Raw genomic sequence first — 23611 nt, forward strand, 5'->3', positions numbered from 1 at the left:
TAAATTGTGTATTATGAAATCCAACAAATCTATGCAGGTTTTCCAGTAATCACTAAAACTATATATTTAGCTAATAATACAATGGGAAAAATGCATAATTTAAAAGGGATCCAAACACACACAGGTAGAAAGGACGTTTAGTCCATCTAAAAGAAGCATATCTTCTGAATTCTGAAGACTAGCTTGTTTCTTACCCAAATTAAATAATTTAAAATTTATTTTTAATTTATATACATTTAATACACACACGCACGCACACACGCACACACGCACGCACACACACACACACACACACACACAATTTTATATATAGTGTGTATATTTACAGATAGGTAGATAGATGATGGATGGATGGATGGATGATAGGGATCCAAAAGATTATAGAATCATAGAACCTTATAGTTGTATTTAGTATAGTGTATTTATGATATCACTTCCAACCCCCTGCTCAATGCAGAAATCCAGATTAATGCATTTCAGAAAGATGTGTGTTCATTTTTGTCTTGATTACTTCCAAAGACAGAAAACCCAGTACTTTTGGAGAAACTTCTTTGACTATCAAACTGATCTATTAGTTAGTGGCCTTTTTCTAACATGTAATTGAAATTTGCCTTCTTGTAAATTAAACTCATTATTTGTCACCTGTATTTTGAAACAAACATGAACAGCTTTTGTCAATTAACCTTTCAGATATTTGAAGAGTGCTGCCATATCCTATAGTTGTATTTCCGAAAGGCTAAACATATATAACTCCTTCATTTTTTATTTTTATGTCTTATGAATGTCTTCCCTAATCGTGTTAATTGGCCTTCTCCAAGCCCAATTTCCCTATCTCTACAATTACAGATGATCCATTAGAATGGCCAAAAATGTATCTGAATTGTAATAAATGAACCATTTCCTTTAAGATTTCCCCAGAACTGCAATAGCTGTTGAACTCTGACCCAGGGATGGCTTCTTAAGTAAGAGCTCATGATTAGGGGCTTTAAGTTGGTGGGTAACATCTTGTGTAAAGAAAAACTTAATAATCCAAGAACTCATTGAAATGGTCAAGTGCTTGAAGAAAGAACCTTATAAACTAAATTAGGAAGGCATGCAATAGTATTCAAGAGATTCAAGAGTTTTATCCACTTCTTTAATCTGTAGGCAAAGAAACTGATTTATACAAATGTTTTAAATGCCCCACTGAAGCAGATTGTGTCCAAAAATGGAGTCAATCCTTGCACAGATTTGACAGATTTTTTATTCATGATCAACTAGACCAACTGTTTAAGTGGAGCTTAAATATTCTTAGCACACCAGCTCATGGTCACATCATCTATTTTATAATCCTGAAGAGAACACAAGTACTCCATGGACTGATTGTTGGTTCACTTTTGCTTTACTCCTTTATAGAAGGTGTGAAAAGTGCAGCTCCTTTTAATCCTGGTTTTCACAAATTGATACTGAAAATGGAAGGCATTCCTACAGACCTCTGTATGTGTAAAATTACTAGTTACTGTATAGGTAAGGTTATGGAGCCCTGATTTTATAATGGCCTGAGAGAGATTTGAGATTTATTAGATTTATATGCTGCCCTTCTCCCAAGGAATTGTACAACAATTAAAAGAAACACATGATATAAAAGTTAAAAAGAAATTAAACGGAATATCCCAAACCCAATTAAAATTGACAATACATTTTTTTTAAAAAAAATGAATTAAAATTAACAGTGATCAATACTATATTTTGTTTTGTTCAGGCCAGGCTGGCTTGCTGGAAAAGCCAACTTTTTAGGGCGCGTCGAAAGGACCGGAGGTTGGGGATTATACAAAGCTCCGGGGCCAGCTCATTCCAGAGAAGGCTCTCCCCCTGGGGGTCACTAGTCGACACTGTCTGGCCGACAGCACCCTGAGGAGGCCAACTCTGTGGGATTGCACTGGACGATGGGAGGCTACCAGTGGCAGTAGGTGGTCTCGCAGGTACCCTGGGCCTAAGCCATGGAGCGCTTTAAAGGTCATAATTAGTACCTTGAATTGCACCCGGAAGACAACCAGCAACCAGTGCAGGCCACCTAAAAGGGGTGTAACATGGGAGTACCTAGGTGCCCCCATGATAACCTGCGCAGCCGCATTCTGGACCAGTTGAAGCTTCCAGGTGCTCTTCAAGGGCAGCCCCATGTAGAGAGAGTTACAGTAGTCCCGGCGAGAAAGGACGAGGGCATGAGTGACTGTGCACAGAGCATCCCGATCCAGGAAGGGGCGCAACTGACGTACCAGGTGAACCTGGTAAAAGGCCCTCCTGGTCACTGCCGTCAGGTGTTGTTCTAAACTAAGACGTGTATCCAGGAGGATGTCCAGATTGTGGGCCCTTTCTGAGGGGGCTAAAATTTCTCCCCCTATCATCAAATATGGAACAAGATGCACAAATTGGGATGACGGAAATCACAGCTACTCCATCTTGGAGGGACCGAGCTTGAGCCTCTTCCTCCCCATCCAGATCCGCACAGCCTCCAGGCATCGGGACATCACGTCGAGGGCATCGTTTGGGTGGTCTGGGGTAGAGATGAAAAGTTGGGTATGATCAGCATATTGATGATACCGTACCCCAAAACCATGGATGATCTCACCCAGTGGTTTCATACATATGTTGAACAGGAGGGGTGAGAGAACCGACCCCTGGGGCACCCCAAAAGTGACACGCCTTGGGGTCAATCCTTGCCCTCCAGTCAACACAAACTGCGACCGATCTGACAGGTAGGAGGAGAACGACCGTAAAACGGTGCCCCCCCACTCCCAAACCCCCGAGTTGTCGCAGTAGGATACCATGGTCGATGGTATCGAAAGCTGCTGAGAGGTCTAATAGGACCAGGACAGAGGAGCAGCCCCTGTCCCGGGCCCGCCAGAGATCATCGACCAATGCGACCAATGCCGTCTCTGTGCTGTATCCGGGCCTGAAACCCGACTGAAATGGATCCAGGTAGGCAGCTTCATCCAGGGACTGGGGAAGCTGACGTGCTACCGCACTCTCAACAACCTTCACTACAAAGTGAAGGTTGAAGACCGGACGATAGTTGGCTAAAGTAGCTGGGTCCAGGGAAGGCTTCTTAAGAAGGGGCCTCACCACCGCCTCCTTCAAGGCGGTGGGAAAGAACCCCTCTCTCAATGAAGCGTTGGTAATCGCTTGGAGCCAGCCTCATGTCACCTCCCGGGCAGCCAAGACTAACCAGACACGGGTCCAGCACACAAGTGGCTGCACTGAGTCTCCCCATAATCCTGTCCATGCCCTCGGGAGTCACAGGATCAAACTCATCCCAGATGGTCTCCACAAGATTCATCCCCGTTGACTCGCCTGAATCTACCCAGTCAGAGTCTAAGCCTGTCCGGATCTGAGCGATTTTATCCTGCAGGTACTGAACAAATTCTTCAGCCCTACCCTGCAAGGAGTCTTTCCCAGCTCCTTCGTTGAGTAAGGAGCGGGTCACCCTAAACAGGGCGGCTGGGCAGTTATCTGCGGACACGATAAGAGCGGAAAAATGTTGCCGTTTTGCCTCTTCTATCGCCACTAAGTAGGATTTAATATGAATTCTTACTAGTGTTCGATCAGATTCGGACCGTCTGGCCTGAAATACACAAAATCATGAACAGTTGCCCACTAGTGTATGAATGAGCTTGGAAGACCCTTCCAAGATTCAAGTCTGTGAATTCATGAATTGATTCATGTTCATCTCTTGAGATATGCAGCACCTGATAAGACTTTTACACTAGAAGAAATGCAGAAAGCAACTCAGATGTACATAGCACTTGCCTATTGCCTTGTATGAGTGTAGTTTCTGGAAGCCAACAAAATTATGCTGTCAAAAACTAGCAAATTACAAAAGAGAAGTTACCCAATAATTCTGGGCCAAAGAAGGTAGGAAAATTGGCTTAGCATGCCTATTTTAGTTTTAAATCATCTTAATAGACAAAAAAGAATTGCATGCCTTTTCTTAGATTGCATCATAATCTGGTGGCTCTTGTCCTTTGAAAAATTGAGGCAACTCACCATTTTAGGATCAGAACTCACCTGAAGACCAGCAGTCCTTCCATATTGTTAATATAAATGTAAATATAAAACAATAATAATAAAAAGGTCAGTTGGTGCAGAAGGAAAACAAACTAGTAATCCTTGGTTTTAACATATGATATTTTGGGCCACTCAGCCATCTTTTTTTTGCTTCATCCTTATAAATACTTGGTTCAGTATTAAAAAGAGAGCTTGATAGGAGATACTGTGGTTGTGTTATTCAAGCTGACTGTAATTAGCCTTTAATAGAGATAAGCAGACTAATCCCCAACCCAAAGCACAAATATGCCTACCAAGAAAAGTTAATATAAGGTGGCTTTCAATTCTGACTTAAAAATAAAGGTGCACTTAAACTTGTAAAAGACAACATTTTTATTTGAATGATATGACAGGACTGTCACTGGACTGTTACCTGCTATAAAGAAAGCCGAAGAATTATTACCTTTATTAGGCCGGTGACACGGAGCTTTAGCCATACATTTCTAACTTCTGTCCCTCTACAGAGACAATTTTCTTTTCTTAAATAAACTGTCATGCTAGTGTTAATATATTGTTGGCTCTCTCATACTCCGAGAATACTGCTGATATAAAACATGTATATGTTAGATTGGTAATAGTATCTTTAGTGTAGCTGACTAGAACAAATGCGTTTCCCTCATGGCTGTGCTAATGTGATAAAGGAAAATTGGCTGTTCATCAGCTTTTGGCTGGGTAAAGACAGTGAAGATGGAACCACATTCTTTTTTATGCATTAATACCACTGAGAACTTTCCACTAGTTGTATTTCATGTTGCCTGCGTGTTGTGTGCAAAGATGTTGTAAAACATGAGATAATGCTACAAATAACAAAGTAGAAAAACCCTGTATCTTTTATAATGATAACAGTCAAGCAGCAAAAGACAGTAACAGGCTATAAAAAAATGTTGAGCTGGAAAAAGAAAAAAACATGGCAAGCAATACCCACTTTGATCCACAGAGACATTTTCTTTTGTTTTGCTTTGGTGCGTGTGTGTGTGTGTGTGTGTGTGTGTGTGTGTGTGTGTGTGTGTGAAGTAAATATTGGACATATTGATGTTGTGGACCCCTGAAAGGATCTTGGGGTCCCTCAGGAGCGGCCATATTTTAGGAAACTGTGGTAATGGATAAAACTAATGAAGAATAATGGATAATGTTCTCTCTTTTTTGTACATGAAAACTTTTTTGAACCAAACAATACTGCTAGCTGTAACGATAATATGCTTCAGATTTTTCATTGGAAATGTAATAAATTCATATATTTTTTCTCAAACCCACACAATATTGGCTACTTATGGAAATAATAATAAACCTAAGGACCTATATATTCTATTTATTCAGGGAAGCAAATTTTCATAATACAAATCTATTTCTATTCATTTCACAGTCTCTTCCTTAAAATTTTTAATACAATATAAGCTGCCTGAATCATTAATGATAACATTTCTGACTTAATGTATAGATAACTGTAGCTTTTTATATTGGTCAGAAATGTATGCTGCTGTATTGACAATAGAATGGCACTATTGCACATATATGTCCTGATTTTCCAAATGAATTTTGCAAAGCTTCACTTTTGCTTTTGCCTTTTCATAACCTTTTTGTTTCTTCTCATACATTCAGTACTTCTAGGATGCAATTATTCCAGTCTCATTTGATTTGATTAGAGTGGATATCAAGGCAGATTAAAGTACTCCAGCTTTTCTCAGCATCTATTTGAAAAGACAAGTCATCCCTTTAAACTCACGAGTACTTGTTTATGCAAAATGGAAATAGATTTCTACAAACTGGCAAGAGCAACAGTAGGAACAACAGCAGCAAAATCTCTCTTTAAAACCTCCACCTTGCTCCTTAAAACAAGCTGTGCATCAGTAAAGGACAAAAGGTTACATATGATTGTTTTTCAAGAGTTATTAAAACAGAAGAAGTGATCCATTAGCATGTAGGCATATATCATTGCATCCAAATTCTTGGCCAGTTCAGCTTTAATCATGGTGCATGTCAGAACACACATCCAGCTTGTCCAGTAGCTTATTGGTAAGCTTCAGAATGTGAATGAAGAAACACATTCATTGTATATCTGAAGAAAATACTGAGTAATCAGCTGTGGAAAGCAGCATGTGAATATTGTTTGCAATAATATTATTCCTTTCGCCCTGTTTTCTATTTCTACTATACTGTAAGCACTTATAGGCAGAGTTTTATTCTTTTACAAGTAGTAATGTACTGCTCATTAAAATATTATTGTTATATGTGTGCATAATTCTCTCTCTCTCTTTCTCTCTCTTTCTCTTTCTCTCTCTCTCTGTGTGTTTGTGTGTGTGTGTGTGTAGACACATACATACACACATATACACACACAGAAAGAGAGACAGAGACAGAGACAAAGAGAGAGAGAGAGCCACACAGAGAGTATTATACACACACATAACACTAATATATTTATGAACAATACTACTAGATGTAAAAGAATAAAACTCTGCCTAGAAGAGTTTACAGTATAATATGAAATAGAAAACAGGAGGAAAGGAAACAGTAGTTGTGTTGAATTTAGATCTAGTTTGTTGGTAGCACTTAGCTGAATTTGGCTTATCTAACAAAAGTAAAGTAGGATCTAATCTGTACTTGGATGGGAAACCACCAGGGAATATAGCTTGTAGCCTACATGGGAAGTCAGAACACATCCCAGAAGATGGCAGTAGTAAATCACTTATGTATGTTGCCAATCAATGTATCTCCAGGAGTCAACTCCATTTAAAGGTAGATTTTTGTAGGCACCATGGGCAACTTTTTAAGAGTGATAGTGTCTCTGGAATTGCATTTATCACTAAATCATCTAATTTTTTCAGCAGTAATTTTATGACATTCGACTAATCTTTTCGCTATGATTTTCTTTTTTGTAATCTTCACTGGTTCCTATAATGTAGAAAGTTGTGTGGGATATCTATGATTTCTCCCCTTGAGACATGAAATATGCAATAGTCCTCTTCATTAATTTCCCCGTTTGTTCCCTGATTTACATAAAAATTGGGGCCTAGTTATCAACCTATAGTTCGTTAACAAGAGAGCTCCAGTTAGGGTTACAGAGATCTAGAAACTGTTAATACAATACACTAAAACAGTATTATTCTTTACTTGCATAATTAAGACAGCACTTATTCTTTCATATCACATGCCATGGCACTATTGTATTTGTGAATAATCTCACTAATCTTCCTGCATGAAACACACCTCAATCCTAAATTAGAAAAATAATGTTATATAAGATTGAAACTATTATAGGGCTTTCTTGGAAATGAATTTGGACATAAGTTGGATTTTCTTGTGGGGAAAAAAAGATTCATAGAACACGGTAACTGGAAGAGCAAAGTACCCCAAATTGAGGATTAAAATTCTAAAATGGAAAATGAACAACATTGCTGAGAAGAAAAACATGTAGCTAATCTTGCAAGGGGAATGTGGGAATCTCAAGAGATTTTGTGGAGTTGGAGAATCAAGTTTGGTTATGAACTCCTGAAATAATTAGCTAGCAAGTATCTAATGCTATTGAAGCAAAATTTAGTTGACAGACTTCTAATAGTTATATTATTAATTGGGAAGTATTTTACTCCCATTTAGATCCTTTACATTGCATAGACAAATATGGCTAACACAACTGAGCTAGAACACACATCATCTGATGAACACCATAGACATGTAGAATTTGACTGCTGTGTGTCAACATTAGTTTAAAAGGTTACTATCTTCATGGGGAGAAATGTGTTCTTTGGTCTGCTTGTTCTGCAGTAAAAAAAATTGTCTAGAGAAAATCAGAAACACCAAATAAATATAGAAATAGGTGGCTACAGAATGTAAGAGAAGGTGCAGGTATTGCAGTTTCCAAGTATTTTTCTGTTTATCAGGTTCTTTTAAAGTTTTATATCAGACTCTGTATTTTCTAAATTCTGAAATGACTTCAAAGGGGATTGCTATATTTTAAACTGGATTAAACAAATTAATGTGCCTTTTACTCCATGACTTCCCCCCCAAAGTGCTAGAAAGTAAAATGTACTGTCTTGGGTAAAATATGGCTAAAATCCAGTTATTTCAAATTAATTGTTTCCTGATTGTACACTATTGAAAGATTATTCACAATTCCTTTCCAATTCATCATGATCTGTTTCTTTTTAGTTTGTTTGTTTTAATAAATTTGGCAGTACTTTCAGATTTGTGAGTAAGAGCAAGAAATATTCTAATTTTGCATCTTAATGCTTTCTGTACAAAGCACAATACAATACAAGTTTTCATGAAGATCTCAATCCAAGTTCACCATAAAATGTGATTTTGCCTAAATTGCATAATGCAAAAAACAACAACCAGTAGCTGAAGGGAAATGAATATCCTGCTACTAATCATGCTAATTATTAATTGTGTTTGACTCATGGACTTTAACATGTGATAGAAGATAGGCATACCAGAAGAGAGTATTACTTCTTATTACATCTCTGAAGGGAGAGTGCTTCCATTGTGAAAATGTATCCTTGGATACACAGCTAGTACTTGACTTACAATAGCAATTGGAACTGGAGTTTCTGTCACTAAACAATGAAGTCATAAAGCATGACTGGAATGCTTAACAACAACAGTCCTCCTATACTCAGAGGAGGTAGAGGAATATTGCAGGATAATCTTCAATATATTTTCTTGTAGCTCCTTCTGAGTGGAACCTCTCCATATCCATTTGCACTAGTCAGGTGACCCTGAGGGCACAGATAAACCTCCAAGTGGCCTCAACAACGCTCAGAAAGAGTGCTAATGGCCAGATGACTACAAAGAATATAAATCATTCCATTTCCCACCATTCAATCACAACTGAAGATGCTTCTTGGATGAGAAGCAAAAATATTCAAAGAAAAACAAAAAAAAATCCAGTTGCCTCTTTAAAAAGCAGGTTTTTGGCCCCCATCCTTGTTAACCTTCCAGAAATCTTTAAAGCATGCATATGCCAGCACACTTGGGGATCAAAAAGATATGACAATTTAATGAAATGGCATTACCTTTTACATAAATTTTCTCAGCCAATTTGTTACCAATAATATTGTTAATGTTTGTTAGTTGTACTTGTTTTAATATTTTGATTTTATGAATATTGTGTGCTACCCAGAGTCACTTTTAAATGAGATGCATGTCTACATAAATGTAATAAATAAATATTATTTAATAGATTTTGATGTTATCATATAGATACACCATATTTACAGAGATGACCACATTACACTGGTACCAAATGTTATTAATATTATATGTGAAAAACTAAAATATTTTTTAGTTTTACTCCATTTTGAACTTTTGAGGCTTCCTTAATTTAACTATTGAGCATCTTTCTGTTTTCATACATAAATTTATTTATTTTTTGTAATGGGAAATGGTTAATAAATATAAATTGCTGTTCTTTACTTTATTATATTGAAACTGTTGGTACAGTATATTCCAACCTAACTTGACAGACACTTGTAGGATTACTGGTTTTTTTTTTTACAAGACTTTCTGTTCTAAATGTCAATTTATAGGTTCATCACAACAGAATTAGTTTCTTTATAAATGGTTTGGAAGATGATGATACAGCCTTCGATTCCAGAATTCTCACAGGGCTAATAGCAGATCCCTCTGTTGATGGTGAATGGAGAATTGGGCAAAATTTAAATGGTGAGTGGTTTTGATGGAAAGTCTAGAATAGACATATAATAGTAACTAAAAATAGATTGCATAGCGATGCAATATTCAACATTATTATTATATACTTTATTCATTAAACATGAAACAAGGTCAACTGAACATTTAAAAATGCATCACAAATATCATTGACTGGTGCTAATGGTTGGTACGGGTTGTTGCCAGCATCCTAAGTATCAACCAAGCACCATATTAAGATGTATGATGTTCCGAGTAGCACAATTTTTTGCAGTTCCGCTGGTGTTATTGCAGGAAGCTGCAATTTGTTGATGTATTTGTTGATTTGTTCTTGGCCATGGTACCAAGTGCCCCAATGAAATAGGTGTCAACTGTTACATGTTAGGGTTTTTCAAGTCATTATGCTGCAACATGTGTAATCATACAGTCCATTCATTGTAATCATAATCATGTAATTTACTCATTGCATATGGTACAAGTACTCTGTTTATAATGTTACTTTAATATAACAATATTTGGCTAAATGACCTTTCCCATTTTTTTCTTGCATTCAATCATGTCTAATTCTTGAGGATTTCTTGGCAAGGTTTTTCAGAAGTGGCTTGCCATTTCACTCCTTCCTAGGGCTGAGAGAATGTGATTGGGCTAAGTCACCCAGGTGGCTTTATGACCCGTATCAGAGCTAGAATTCACAGTCTCCTGGTTTCTAGCCTGATGCTTTAACCACTACATCAGAGCCAAGGTGGCGCAGTGGTTAAATGCAGCACTGCAGGCTACTGCTAGATCAGCAGGTCAGCGGTTCAAATCTCACCGGCTCAGGGTTGACTCAGCCTTCCATCCTTCCGAGGTGGGTAAAATGAGGACCCAGATTGTTGGGGGCAATATGCTGACTCTCTGTAAACTGCTTAGGCCTGAAAGGCCTATGAAGCGGTATATAAGTCTACTGCTATTGCTATTGCTATCAGGCTGGCTCTCACTTTTTCTATTAGTAGCCATCAATAGAATGATAATGTAGCTCAGTAACTCACCTTACTCCATCAAGTTAAAATAGAGCTTTCTCAAGACAATTTGGAGAGAGGCTTGGATGTCTGATTTAAGGGCTGGACAAGAGTGAATAGAACAAGTATGCCATCCTTTCATGGATAAAGATCTCATTGTTGCAAAGCCAAAACTGAATTATTTTTTAATTCTAATGTATTCTTTACATGTGATTGGGTTAGAATTACAAGTTTTTAGAGGACAAATAATAGATTATAGAAACTTATCATGATGACTGCATTCTAACCACATAACACAATGGTTAGAATGCAGTATTGCAGACTAACTCTGCCCACAGCCAGAGTTCAATCCTGACCAGCTCAAGATTGACTCAGCATTCCATCCTTCCAAGGTTGGGAAAATGAGGATCCAGATTGTTGAGGGCCTTATGCTGATGTTGTAAATCACTTAAAGAGGGCGGTAAAGCCCTGTGAAGTAGAATAGAAATTTAAGTGCTATTGCTATTGTCACATATGCGATTTTACTGATTTTGGCAATTTAAGATCTATACCTTCATTCATCTTCTTTCTCAAGTGTTTGAATTGTAAACTGTTTTGGTTTGTTTCTGCGATAAGAAATTTAAGTTCCTAAGTCAGTTAAAAACACAATATTAAAACTTTTGGGGAAGTTACATTTAGTAAGCTAAGGAAAAGGAGTAAGGGAAAAATATGTCTCAGGAATACCAATGTATTGAAGTAATCCTGAGTGAATATTTGGTGATGACGAGATTAAATCCCCACCCATTTTCTAGCCATGGCTGTCAATATAAGGTTTCAGTGATTTTGCAGCTCTCTGAAATTCTGTTTGGTGATGAATTGGTTCTGCAGATTTATTAAGGCTGAGTATCACTGATCCAGAACAAACTGTAATTTGGAGCTGAGTCCTAAATATATCTGCATCTGGCCTGAAGAAAGTTTGATTTATTCTCAAAAACCACTGAGCTCCTATACATCAAAAGTTGAAAGTTTTCTCGTTTCAAAGTGCTTGTGTTTGGCACTGTTATTTTAAAATACCAGATACAGAACACTTATGCAAGACAGAAAGAAATGTTAAAAATAAACCTTTAATTTTTATCATGTAAAGTGATAGCTACAGTTGTCTCCAGTATATCTCTTCTCTAATTAGAGATGGCACATGGACTGGCTCATTACTTCTGTCTAATGAGCCAGTTTTTCTGCCACCTCTGTAATCAGATAAGGGATAGGTACAAAATGTTCCCATAAAGTTATTATAAATCATTTTAATCAAAAGAATTAAGTTACTGCCCTCCATAGTTTTGTCCGGAACCAAGATGGTTTCATTCAGAGAAGGTAATTGTGCAAGAGAGAGCTCTGTGTGCTGAATTTAAGATTTCCTCAAGCAGCTCAGAGTTGTTTTCTGGTTGATGGAACTGGATTATTTATTTATAATGTATTTTTGCAGGTTCAGAGCAATTTGTCGGGAGGATGCAAGATTTCAGATTGTACCAAATGGCCCTTACAAACAGGTAGGGACTTTCTCAATTTTGCAAAACTTAAAAATGCAATTATCAAGATAAAAAAGATGTAACTATGACAAGATGGTATCTTGGGCTTTTTTTATAAAAAAAAAAAAGTCATTGGATGTGTAACTGTAACTTCATGCAACCTGAATGCAAAGAAGGCTTTTAATTGGCTGCATGGATTCAAGCAATTGTACTTTCAAGATATTAAGCAAGAAATTAAACAAACAAAAACCCCTGTACACCAATTACATAATATCCATATGTTGTGAGATTTTCCTAAAGCATAACTGATTTCTTTATGACATCTCCCTAATTCTCATGTAAAACATTCACACTGAAACACTGTAAATACAGTCAACTGTTGTAGAACATGGAAAACCTATGTCTGCCTTCAGAATGTTTATACAGTCCTTCCCTCTCAGTCAAACATGCTACATTTAATAAGCAAAAGAAATAGGTTAGATCAAATAGAAATCTGTATCTATAGTAAACATACAAAGCACTTTCCATAATACTGTGGTGTGGAGCTTTGAAGTAAATACAGCAGAAAAATAATAATAAATTATTTGAAATGATCTGTGGTATTGCATTACTGAAAATATTAATTTTTCAAAACCCAGAGATTAGTGACTCATAGGAACAAATTTGTGGCAAAAGATATTTCCTTTCCTATTTATAATCTTTTTATCTACAAATTCATGTTAGAACTGCCTGTATTAATATATTCCAGATATGAGTTATTTAAATTCGTCTATACTGCTCTTTTTAGATAATGAAACTTCTCAAAAAAGTTTCATTAAAAGTGCATAAATAAATTAATAACATAATAAGGAATAAATCTAAAATATAGTTGAGTGAAAGAATAACTCCCAACTTATTTTTAAGTGAAAACCAATAAAGGACAACTAAAGTTAAAATGATTATTTGCACAATAATTCTAAATTTTTGGGTAGTCCATGATTAATGCCATTAAAGTTAGGGCACAGTTGAAAAAGGAGATTTATGAACAGTTACACAATACGTTAGGAATCTGAATGCTTGGCAATTGTCTCATGCTTATGACACTTGCAGTAATCTTATTGCCATTTGCAACCTTCACTGCTGGCTTCCCACAAGCAAAATCAATGGGGAAACTGGCAGGGAATATCTTCAATTGCTCCAGTAAGTTGTTTGCACTTTTCCCTGCCTGCCAGCAGCCACACCCAATTGTGATCACAGCATGCCTTACAAGCTACTTGCACATCTTCCCTTGTTTGGCTGAAGCTGGCCTCACCACACCCTCACCAAATGCTGGACTTTAACCTACCTGCTGGCCTACTTGCGATCCACTTTGGACTTGCTTAACCTCCTATCATCTTCACTTAATGATAGTAATGGGGAGTGCCTGCATTACCATTGCTAAGAGCTGCAGTTACGTGACATTGTGTTTCACAATTGCATTGCTTAACGAAGGAAATGCTGGTCCCCATTACTATCATTAACTGAGGATTACCTGTGCTTTTCAGTTAAAAGCAGTTCTTTAAAGCCTGTTTGAAAACAGTTAGAAGGGAGATCAATTACCTTCCATTAGAAAATCCTTCTGTAAAAACTGGGCCATAGTTGAGAAGTCTGTGTCTTTTATGCCTACCAGTCTGATGGTTTGATCTGCAAGTCCTTGGATAGGACATGTGTGCATAATCTTGTATCTAGCCATTTAAAAATCACCCTTGCTCATTTCTTTGTGATGTGCCTTACTGATTTCTTATTTATTTCTATTATTGTAGAGACATTTTTGAAGTATGGTCTGGAAAATTTCCTCAACTTCGTATTCAATCAGAATGTCGCTGTCCTGGAAGTCACCCAAGGGTACATCCTTTGGTTCAGAGGTATTGCATTCCTAATGGTGCAGATGACACAACTAATGACAGAGTGCTCAGACTAAACCCTGAAGCTCACCCTTTAAGCTATGTCAATGATAATGATATTGGAACTACATGGATTTCATCTATATTTAGCACCACAGAGCATCTACGTCATGGAGTAACCATCACCATTGACTTAGAAAATGGACAGTACCAGGTAAGTTTAAAGTTCTACTTTCTTGTCTTCTGTTTTCATTAACTAACAAAAAAATCAAGGATATTCCAAATGTAATAACGATCAATATTGATTAATATTGATCAATATTATGCGTTAATTATGTTGATATCAGCTGGTTTCTCTTGAGGAGAGATAAGCACATGACAAGCAGTAGTAGTTAAAGTCACTGAGCTAGGAAACAAACACCAGGAAATTTAGTCCTGCTTTATGAATAAAGCCAAGTGAAGACTTTGTGCTAGCCTAGGAAAAAAAATACAGATAGTGTTTCACTTACAATTGAGCTCTATATTTCTGTTGCTAACATTAAGTGAGTTTTGCCCTATTTGATGACCTTTCTTGCCATAGTTGTTATGTGAATCTCTGCAGTTATTAACTTAGTAATATGGTTGTTAAGTGAATCTGGCTTCCCCATTTACTTTGCTTGGCAGAAGTTCACAAAAGGTGATCACATGATCCTGGGACACTGCAAACCTCATAAATATGAATCAGTTGCCAGGCATCTGAATTTTGTTCACATGACCATGGATATGCTGCCGTGGTCATAAGTGTGAAAAAAAGCTCATAAGTCGCTTTTCTTCAGAGCTGTTGTAACTTCAAATGGTCGCTAAATGAACTGTTGTAAGTTGATGATTACCTGCAATGGCAAACCACTTTTAAAAAAACGTTAGCAAGAAAATTGTATGGACTTCTCTGCGTAATCACCAGGAGTCAAGTTATACATACTCAAAAGGTAAAGATATACCTTTTTCATATTTTTTGTCTCCTATTATTTACATGTAATATTTCAGGAATTCAAATGGTTTTTAGATAATCTAAATGATTTTTTTTAAACCACTTTTAGCTCTTTGAAGATTTTCTGTGTATTCAGGAATTCCTATCTCAAAATTCTGGGAATTTCTTCTGTGCACAATTGAATTGCAAGGGATGCAACCTTGATGCTCGGCATATGGCTATTAAGTGTTGCATAGCAGATTGGTACTGGTAAACAACCGATTATTCATTGAAGGTTCTGTCTGAAGGTTCACTGAAGTGGTATGATAAATATAAAGAATTCTGGGTATTTCCAAACACAGTTTAAAAATCTTGTAATGATGGATAAGGTACAAAAATATACATTGGAACAATTGCAATTTCTAACTGTGAGACATGCCTCCTTCTAAAATCCAAGAAAGGAACCCCCCCCCCCTCCAACTCCATTGTTTTAGAGAAAAGGTACTTTTACTGGATATGAACTGATAGCAACAAAAGTAAAGCAAGATCTGAGGCTAAAGGCATGAAATTGTACATATCAAAAGTTTACCCAAAATTCTCCCATTCAACAACCCCAAGCTGAATGACCAATCTCCAGCCTCCAAGGATGTCATGTGGGGTGCATCTTCAGGTGGCTTCATTCATCTGGTATGCAAAGATGGTTGACCTTGACCAGGCCTAAACAAGTCCATTCAGCATGCACAGACGATGGTGAGAACAAAACTCCCTCTTCATCCCAAGACATCTCCTCCAGCATGTTTCCCTTTCCAAATACAGAAACCCCTCTCCCCGTTGCTATGGCAGCCGATAGCAAGCAATCTATATCGAAGCTGACACTAACAGTGAATAAAAACTGTGCTTTTTGCTTTGATCAAAAAATCTATCACCTTGAAGCATCAGTTGGCAGTTCCAAAGTCTGCAAGAGGCTTCTGTGATGGACGAAGAAACCTCTGGCTTAGAGTCCTTTGCTTCAGAAATAGGAACAGATTTGTTAAAAAAATAGTGTGTGTTTTAGAATCTTGAATGTTTAACTTTTGTTATGGGAATTCATTGGATATAAACTTATCTCCCCCCCCCTTTTTTTTTTGCTTTGTATAACAAGGCATACTAGTTTGTGACTAGATTGTGGCATGAACACCGGGGAACTGCTCTTCCGGTTTCCAGCACACCCCTGCGTGTGCGCGTCCTCCCGTTTTGGCATTAAGTGCCGAAAAGGTTCACTAACACTGGCATAGGGTATAATAAATGTTCAAAAATATAAAGCAATAGAGTTCACTTATGATAATTGAACATATGAGTAGAATTATGTGAAGAAAGATAGCTGAGGAACCTCCTGCTTTGGTATTACTTTCACTTGGATCCTTTGCTGGTAGTTAATTTTAGAAAAGTTTTTCTATAAGTCTATGATTTTTTCTTGTTCTGTTAGAACTGATGTAATATTTTCTTTTCCAGAAGAGCTCCTTCTGGTTATAAAATTGTTTAAGGATGCATTATGAATAACTTAATGTTGTTGTGTTTGATACGTGTGACAACAACAACAAAAATATTTGTGATTGTCCTTCATTTCCACTTCCTAAAGTGAAAGATCTGATTTCCCATTGATATCACATATTGCAGCATAGTTCAGTAAACAAAAATAGCATATAAAATTACATATATTCTTCTATTGGTACTATTGTCCACTATCAGTCACATGAATCCAGGCTACCTGAATTGAATACTATGGAATTTTTCCCCACCCAGGAAAGTAAAAGACATGTTGCTTCATAATTAGTGTTGCTGTATCTTTATTTTACAAAACTGATGACATCATCCAAACTTATTTTTTAATAGATAGATGGATGGATGGATGGATGGATGGATGGATGGATGGATGGATGGATGGATGGATAGATAGATAGATAGATAGATAGATAGATAGATAGATAGATAGATAGATAGATAGATGTAGATAGAGGCAGATACAGATAGAGAGGGGTGTGTGTGTGTGTGTGTGTGTGTGTGTGTGTGTGTGTGTGTGTCCAAGATGTTTTCTTGGTTTCCTTGACTCATTTATTTAAATGAGTTGCATTGTCAGAATGGATAACTGCCCCCCCCTCCAAAAAATGGTTTGGAGTTCTGTTATTTGGATTTCTTTTTTTCTTTAAATGGAGTAAGAATTAAAGAAATCTGAGAATATATGTTACATTTTTATAATGTAATATATATTATTACATTTTGAATAGTTTTTTTTAAAATGTCATATTTTTGTAATTAAGACTTAAATCTTTTTATTGAGATTTTTACAATAAAGAGTCAACATGCAACAAGTATTAATGTGAAGTCAACATTTGCAGTAAGTGCAAATGTGAAGTTACTGTTACTGTTCAGAAAGAGCAATAACTGACTGAAGAAGTTTCAGAAAAAAAGATACCAAGGAGAGCTAACCTTGGTAGGTGAGGAGTGTGGAAATCGAGCCCTGTGAGGAACATTTAATGGGTATGTTTAGTTCAGAGACAAGATACCTGAGAGGAAAGAATCATAATCATGAAGGTATGCCACACAGAATAGGGAACTGGCTTTATTTTCTGCTGGCCTGGGGAACAGAACCAGAACCAGTGAGTTAAAATTACAAGGAAGTAGCTTTAGGGTAGATGTCAGGAAGAATTGGCAGTGGAAATGGGCTGCCATGCAACATGTTGACTTCTCCTTCACAGGAGGTCCTACAACACAAAGTGAAAGGTCAGATCAGATATACTTTTAGGAGATTTTACAATGACATAAGGATTTCTTCCAAATTAATTCATATTTTGCTGTTGATTTGCAGGTGTTTTATGTTATAATCCAGTTCTTCAGCCCTCAGCCTGAAGCAATCCAAATACAAAGAAAAAAGCAACCCTCCATTGGTTGGGAAGACTGGCAATACTTTGCGAGGGACTGTAGTGTCTTTGGAATGGAGAATAATGGATCGCTGACATATCCAGATTCTGTAAACTGTGTACAGCTTCCTAGGTATGGACAAGCTCATATTGAATCAAGTTACTGAAATCTTGTATTTACACAGACAACATAGTGCTTTGGGCACCAAGAAACTAGCAGATGCTTTTCTATTTCCTATATGGCTCCTTGCCCCACTTGGTTTCATCCCCCCTCCCCCAGTATTTTTAGAAAGTAAAAATGATGAAAGACTACAACAAAACTTGAAAGTCTACTCCGCTACCAATAAATAAATAAATGGTGTGTGTGTGTGTGTGTGTGTGTGTGTTTCTGTGTGTGTGTATTACAAAAAGTAAAATGGGAAAAAAGCACATCCGAGAGACTTACTTTTATTTTTGGCAGGGAGAGAAACCTCAACTGTTTTGTTAATGAAGTATTCCATTATTAGGTAGGGGAGTGGAGGAGAGAGAGAAAAATTAGCCTTATACAGCATGGGGTCTGACTACTTTCAGAACCGTCTTTGTCTCATTATATCAGTCAGGAAAAGTATGTTGCAGACCCTGTCAGTTAAACAATTCTGACTGGCAGGGTCAAGGAAGGGAGCCCCCCCTGGAATATTCTCCCCCCAGAAGTGAGGCAGGTCAACACTCAGGGATCTTGGAGTCTTAGCTGCCAATAAAGCCAACACAGTTTTAAACAGAGGGATAGACTCAAGATCATGTGAAGTGTTAATGCCACTTTATAATGCCTTGGTAAGGCCACACTTGGAATACTGCATCCAGTTTTGGTTGCTACAATGTAAAAAAGATGTCAAGACTCTAGAAAGAGTGCAGAGAAGAGCAACAAAGATGATTAGGAGACTGGAACATATAAAGAATGGTTGCTGGAATTGGGTATGTCTAGTTTGATGAAAAGAAGTATTAGGGGTGACATGATAGCAGTGTTCCAATATCTCAGGGGTTTCCACAAAGAAGAGGGAGTCAAGCTATTCTCCAAAGCACCTGAGGGTATGACAAGAAGTAATAGGTGGAAACTAATTAAGGAGAGAAGCAACCTAGAACTAAGGAGAAATTACCTGACAGTTAGAACAATTAATCAGTTGAACAATTTGCCTCCGGAAGTTGTAAATAGTCAAACACTGGAAGTTTTAAAGAAGAGATTGGACAACCATTTGTCTGAAATGCTATAGGGTTTCCTGCCTATGCAGGGGGTTGGACTAGAAAACCCCCACATTCCCTTCTAATTCTGCTATTCTATTCTATTCTATTCTATTCTATTCTATTCTATTCCATTCCATTCCATTCCATTCCATTCCATTCCATTATTTCTCTTGGCCTTCTGAAAAGGTGTGAAACCATGGATGTTGCCTGAGGATCACTAAGGAGAAAAGCACATTCTTCATCTTTTAATTAACTTATAGCATTGTTTTTAATCATTCTTGTTTCTTTTAAAGCTTAGCTTTTATATACTGTGTTTATATTTTAGTATTTTATTTTATATCACCAAGAGTCTTTCTGTGAGGGAGATAGGTGATTCCTAAATAAATAAAAACATATGAATAAAATTATTGGCTAGCCTTGCTATGGCAATTGTGTGAAATCTCCCCAAAATTGTTTTGAAGAAGTTTAGAAAACATCCTTCTGACCCTCATAGTGTGACCAATAGCCTTAAATAATTTTCTATGCTGGACTAGAATATTTTGAATCTCATAGAAGCAGCGGAATCAGCTTTCAATTAAGTTCTCCTTCAGTGTGATTATTTGCAAATTAAATGCTAAAGTGTCTGAGGGCTATAGGCATAAATTACTTTGAAGAATGCTTCCAAAGTTTGTATTGCCTGATCTTGGCAAAGTCTGCAACTCTTGAAAATTACAATTCCACCTGGGCCATAAAATTCCACCTTGATTATTAGGTCATGGGACACAGGCACACAACTATATTTTCATAGCAAACCATTTGAAAGAAGAGTGTTCTTTCCAAGTTTCAAACACATGCACCAACACACATATATAACATCACTTGTTTTATCCATCCTCGCAAACTAGAAAACATGCTTAAACAGGTAGGGGAATGGAGGAGAGAGAGAAAAATGAAGCAATACCTTTAGGCAATCTCTCCTATTTCTGACCCATTTCTTTTACTTCTCTCCCTACAAGCAGAGAGAAATTACTGGAGAGTAAGGAGACAGAGAGTGGAGAATACACTGGCTATTTGCGTAGTGCATTTGGGTTTTCTTGTTTTTGATGCGTTTTGCCATTGTGTGCCTGCTTACTCTCTTGTAATCCCTTCCTCTCCAATCTCTCTGCTCTGTAAGGGACTGAAGATGAGAAAAAAACATTAGGTCAGCAGTAGGACAGTGCATACTGACTGTAATAGTGATCACATGACTAAGGAACTGTAAAAGTTGTAAAAGTTGACTGCAGAGCTATTTTTTCAGCACTATCATAACTTCAAATGGTCATTGAAGGCAGTTAGTAAGCAAGGTCTACCTGTATTAATATATAGAGTATTTTTCACCTGATTGTACCTCTATCTATTTCTTAGCACCATTCTTTGAATATGGTCTTCAGCATACTACCCAAGGTAGTAGTTTCCTACCTCAACTGAAATAGATTATTAAGATGATCTGATAACAACTTTTAAGTCTTCTAAAAGTATGTTAAAAAAAGTAAATGATTCCAAAATTCTAAGGAGATGAATGAATATATAATATATTTAACAGTGATTATTAATAGTGTTACACAGGGTGTCAAACACAAGGCCTGTGATGTGGTTGGATCCGGCCCACGAAGCCATCCTGGAAAATGTAAGGGGCTGGCCCATGTTGCTTTGGTCCAGTCTACCCAATGCAAAGTGGAAACATGCCAGCAGTTTGGGGAGTGGCATCAAGCTGGCCACACCCACCCAATCAGCCATGCCCACCCAGTCAGCTACACCCACCCAGTTGCCAATGCCCCACCCGGCCCCCCAAGGTCAACCACAGCCCTGAAATTGAATTTGACACCCTTAGTATTATCATACATAAATTATTATAAGTCCAAATGGCATTTGCTGGATTCCAACAAATCAAGGCATATATTTTAGTAAATAAACCTAAAACGTGATTGTGAGAAGTCTTTAAAGGTGGATAGTTTTAAAAACCAGAAAAGCTTACAAGATGAGGAAAAGGTATTTATTAACTTTGTACTTACTGTGTTGTCAAAAAAAGTGGAGGTGGAGAAAGACAGAGTGATTTGCACGGAAACTACATAGTGAATGCTTGCCTTCCTTTAGCTTAGTAAATGCTTCTCTTCACTTTTGAGAATTGTGAACGATTAGCATAGCCTAAAGAAACAAATCTCTGCAGCTACATACTTTTCCAGAATTTTTACAAGAGCATTGCTTTGCATAAGTAAATAATAAAACTTTCATTGCTTGCTTTTTTCACTAAAAGTCTGCCGTTAGCTATAACTCTCTAATTGCACCAACTCTTAGGACATTTTAGAAAACACTCAGAATGTGTAACACTTGTCTGAAAACCTATCGGGGCCATTCTACCAGGTGCAATTGCTGTTTGTTTGCCTTTCTCCCTTCCATCCCCCTTCTCTTCAATCTTGGCAGGTAGGCTATTAAAAGTGTCAGCATTTTCTCTGGACTTCCACACATCTACATTACTATACAGGAGAAGAGTAAGGGGTTGTTGAAGGTGCATTCATATTCAGCAAAACATAGTTGGCTTTTATATTATTCAAAGGGATGGAAAGAAGAAAAAAATACAAGCATTCTCTAGCTCAGCAAAAAGTAATATTTTGGTAAATAGTCAAACGTATATTAAAAACAGCCCAATTTATGAAATAGTGCATTTTCAAAAAAAGTGCAAGTGCTAATGTGTGAAATAGTGCTAGTAGAAATGTTTTATAATGGAACAGTGCTTTCCTTCAATTACATAACATAAACAATACTGCAAAGTGATGCAGGTGAACATTTCTGCATAGGGAAGTTACACCTAATTGGGAAAAAACCTACTACCCTCCCCCCAAACACATGTACATTTAAAGTACCAAAGGTAGAATTAACTGGTAGGAAATGAGATACTATTGTGATTTTAAATATATATTTAAAAATGCGTTGCACATTTGCCATATAATTCTATTTGATTTTTTAAAAAAAAAAACCTATGCTGTGTTTATCTGCAAACAAATTATAGTAGAGAACTATTCATTAAAGGGTAAATATGGACTTAAGTTTCCATCCATTTTCATATCTCCTAAGAAAGAAGTTATTCTAAGTCTAAGTAAGGTCTTCATATTTTATTGTAATAGATGGCAAAACAATTCTGTGTAGGACACACCCAAGAGGTCAAAGTTGATTGTAGGGATTTACATCCTAATTGTGAATTAAATCACAAGAAAGGAATCTAAGTTATTTATGCATAACCTTCCCAAGTCTATATAGAATTATTTTAGTACAAATAAAATAATTTTAATATGTATGGAAATCAGTCATTTTTATGTGTATTTATAATTTTCTCTGGCGTATGTTTTATATCTGGTTTTGACTTGTCAGTGCTAAGTCCGCTCATCTGTCCTAACTTGTTCTTGGAGTAAGTGGTGATCTGAAGAATCAAACACCTGTAGATATCACAATAGGATTTATGGAAAGTATATACTGGTAGGCTTTTAAAAAAAAACTGAAATGGGATGGCAGAGTTTATTTTGCATAGGAATGATACCCTTTTCAGAAAGGGACAAAATGTATACTAGTTTGGATTGAATGAACTGATATTTTTCAGTTTTGTAATATACTGTTACATATGCATGCAAATGCACTACTGATTCAGTAGCATTTTAACAATAATTCCTCTAAAATCTTTTTTTCTCAAAAATGAATTTGTACTATTGGTAGATCAATCTATATTGAACATTTTCAAATATCATATTACATATGCATGCTCATTGGTACCCAAATGAAATGTAGCATCGCCCTCAGATTTGCATGACCCCAATAAAAACCATCTTTCAAAAATTTATGCATGTGTATTATGCCATGTTTCTAAAAAATAACTGTGTGCTTCTATAAGGCAGGTGGCTTCACAATCAGAATTTGCTTCTACATTACTAACTAAACCCTAATGGCTGATCAGTGGGATGCATCCTCTTCCTTTCATACTATATCTCTGCCCTGCATACCATATTCTTGAGTCCTATTTATAGAAGGTAGGATTTGGGAGTGGTTTAATCAGTTCAGTGAGGCCAAAGGAAAAAGATGTGCTGTTATTTCCCATAGATGTGGATCAGAGTTGTTGATTTTACTGCAAAAAATAGAAGTCAGGGAAAGAATTAGTGTTTTTCCCTGAAGTATTTGGAGAACTCTTAAAATGAACTTAGTCTTAGTGGATTATGGATTAACTAAGTGTATTTTTGTTATGAATCACAAAATGATAGCTGTTATGTCTTAGCCTCAGAGATGTGGCTTCATCTCCGAGGCTCGCCATTGGTCGAGACGTGTATGTGCCAGAACAGGAGTGTCACCGTTCTCTGATTGGCTAACTGCGGGACTGCCTGCATATAAATTGCTGTCAAGCAGGAACTGTTTTTTATCTTGGGTTCTGGAGTTGCTGTTGCGTTAGCTGTTTAAT

At 36.9% G+C, this 23611-nt stretch overlaps 1 protein-coding gene across 1 annotated transcript in view; it reads left to right on the plus strand.

Moving 5' to 3' along the window:
- USH2A (usherin) overlaps positions 1–23611 on the plus strand; it is a 517131-nt gene that overhangs the window by 29646 nt on the left and 463874 nt on the right. The window contains 4 exon segments of the mRNA XM_032216063.1: positions 9609–9744; positions 12190–12253; positions 14014–14308; positions 17886–18070. Coding sequence (XP_032071954.1) covers positions 9609–9744; positions 12190–12253; positions 14014–14308; positions 17886–18070 — 680 coding nt within the window.

This window comes from Thamnophis elegans, chromosome 4 (assembly GCF_009769535.1).
Source record: "Thamnophis elegans isolate rThaEle1 chromosome 4, rThaEle1.pri, whole genome shotgun sequence".
Lineage (NCBI taxonomy): Eukaryota > Metazoa > Chordata > Lepidosauria > Squamata > Colubridae > Thamnophis > Thamnophis elegans.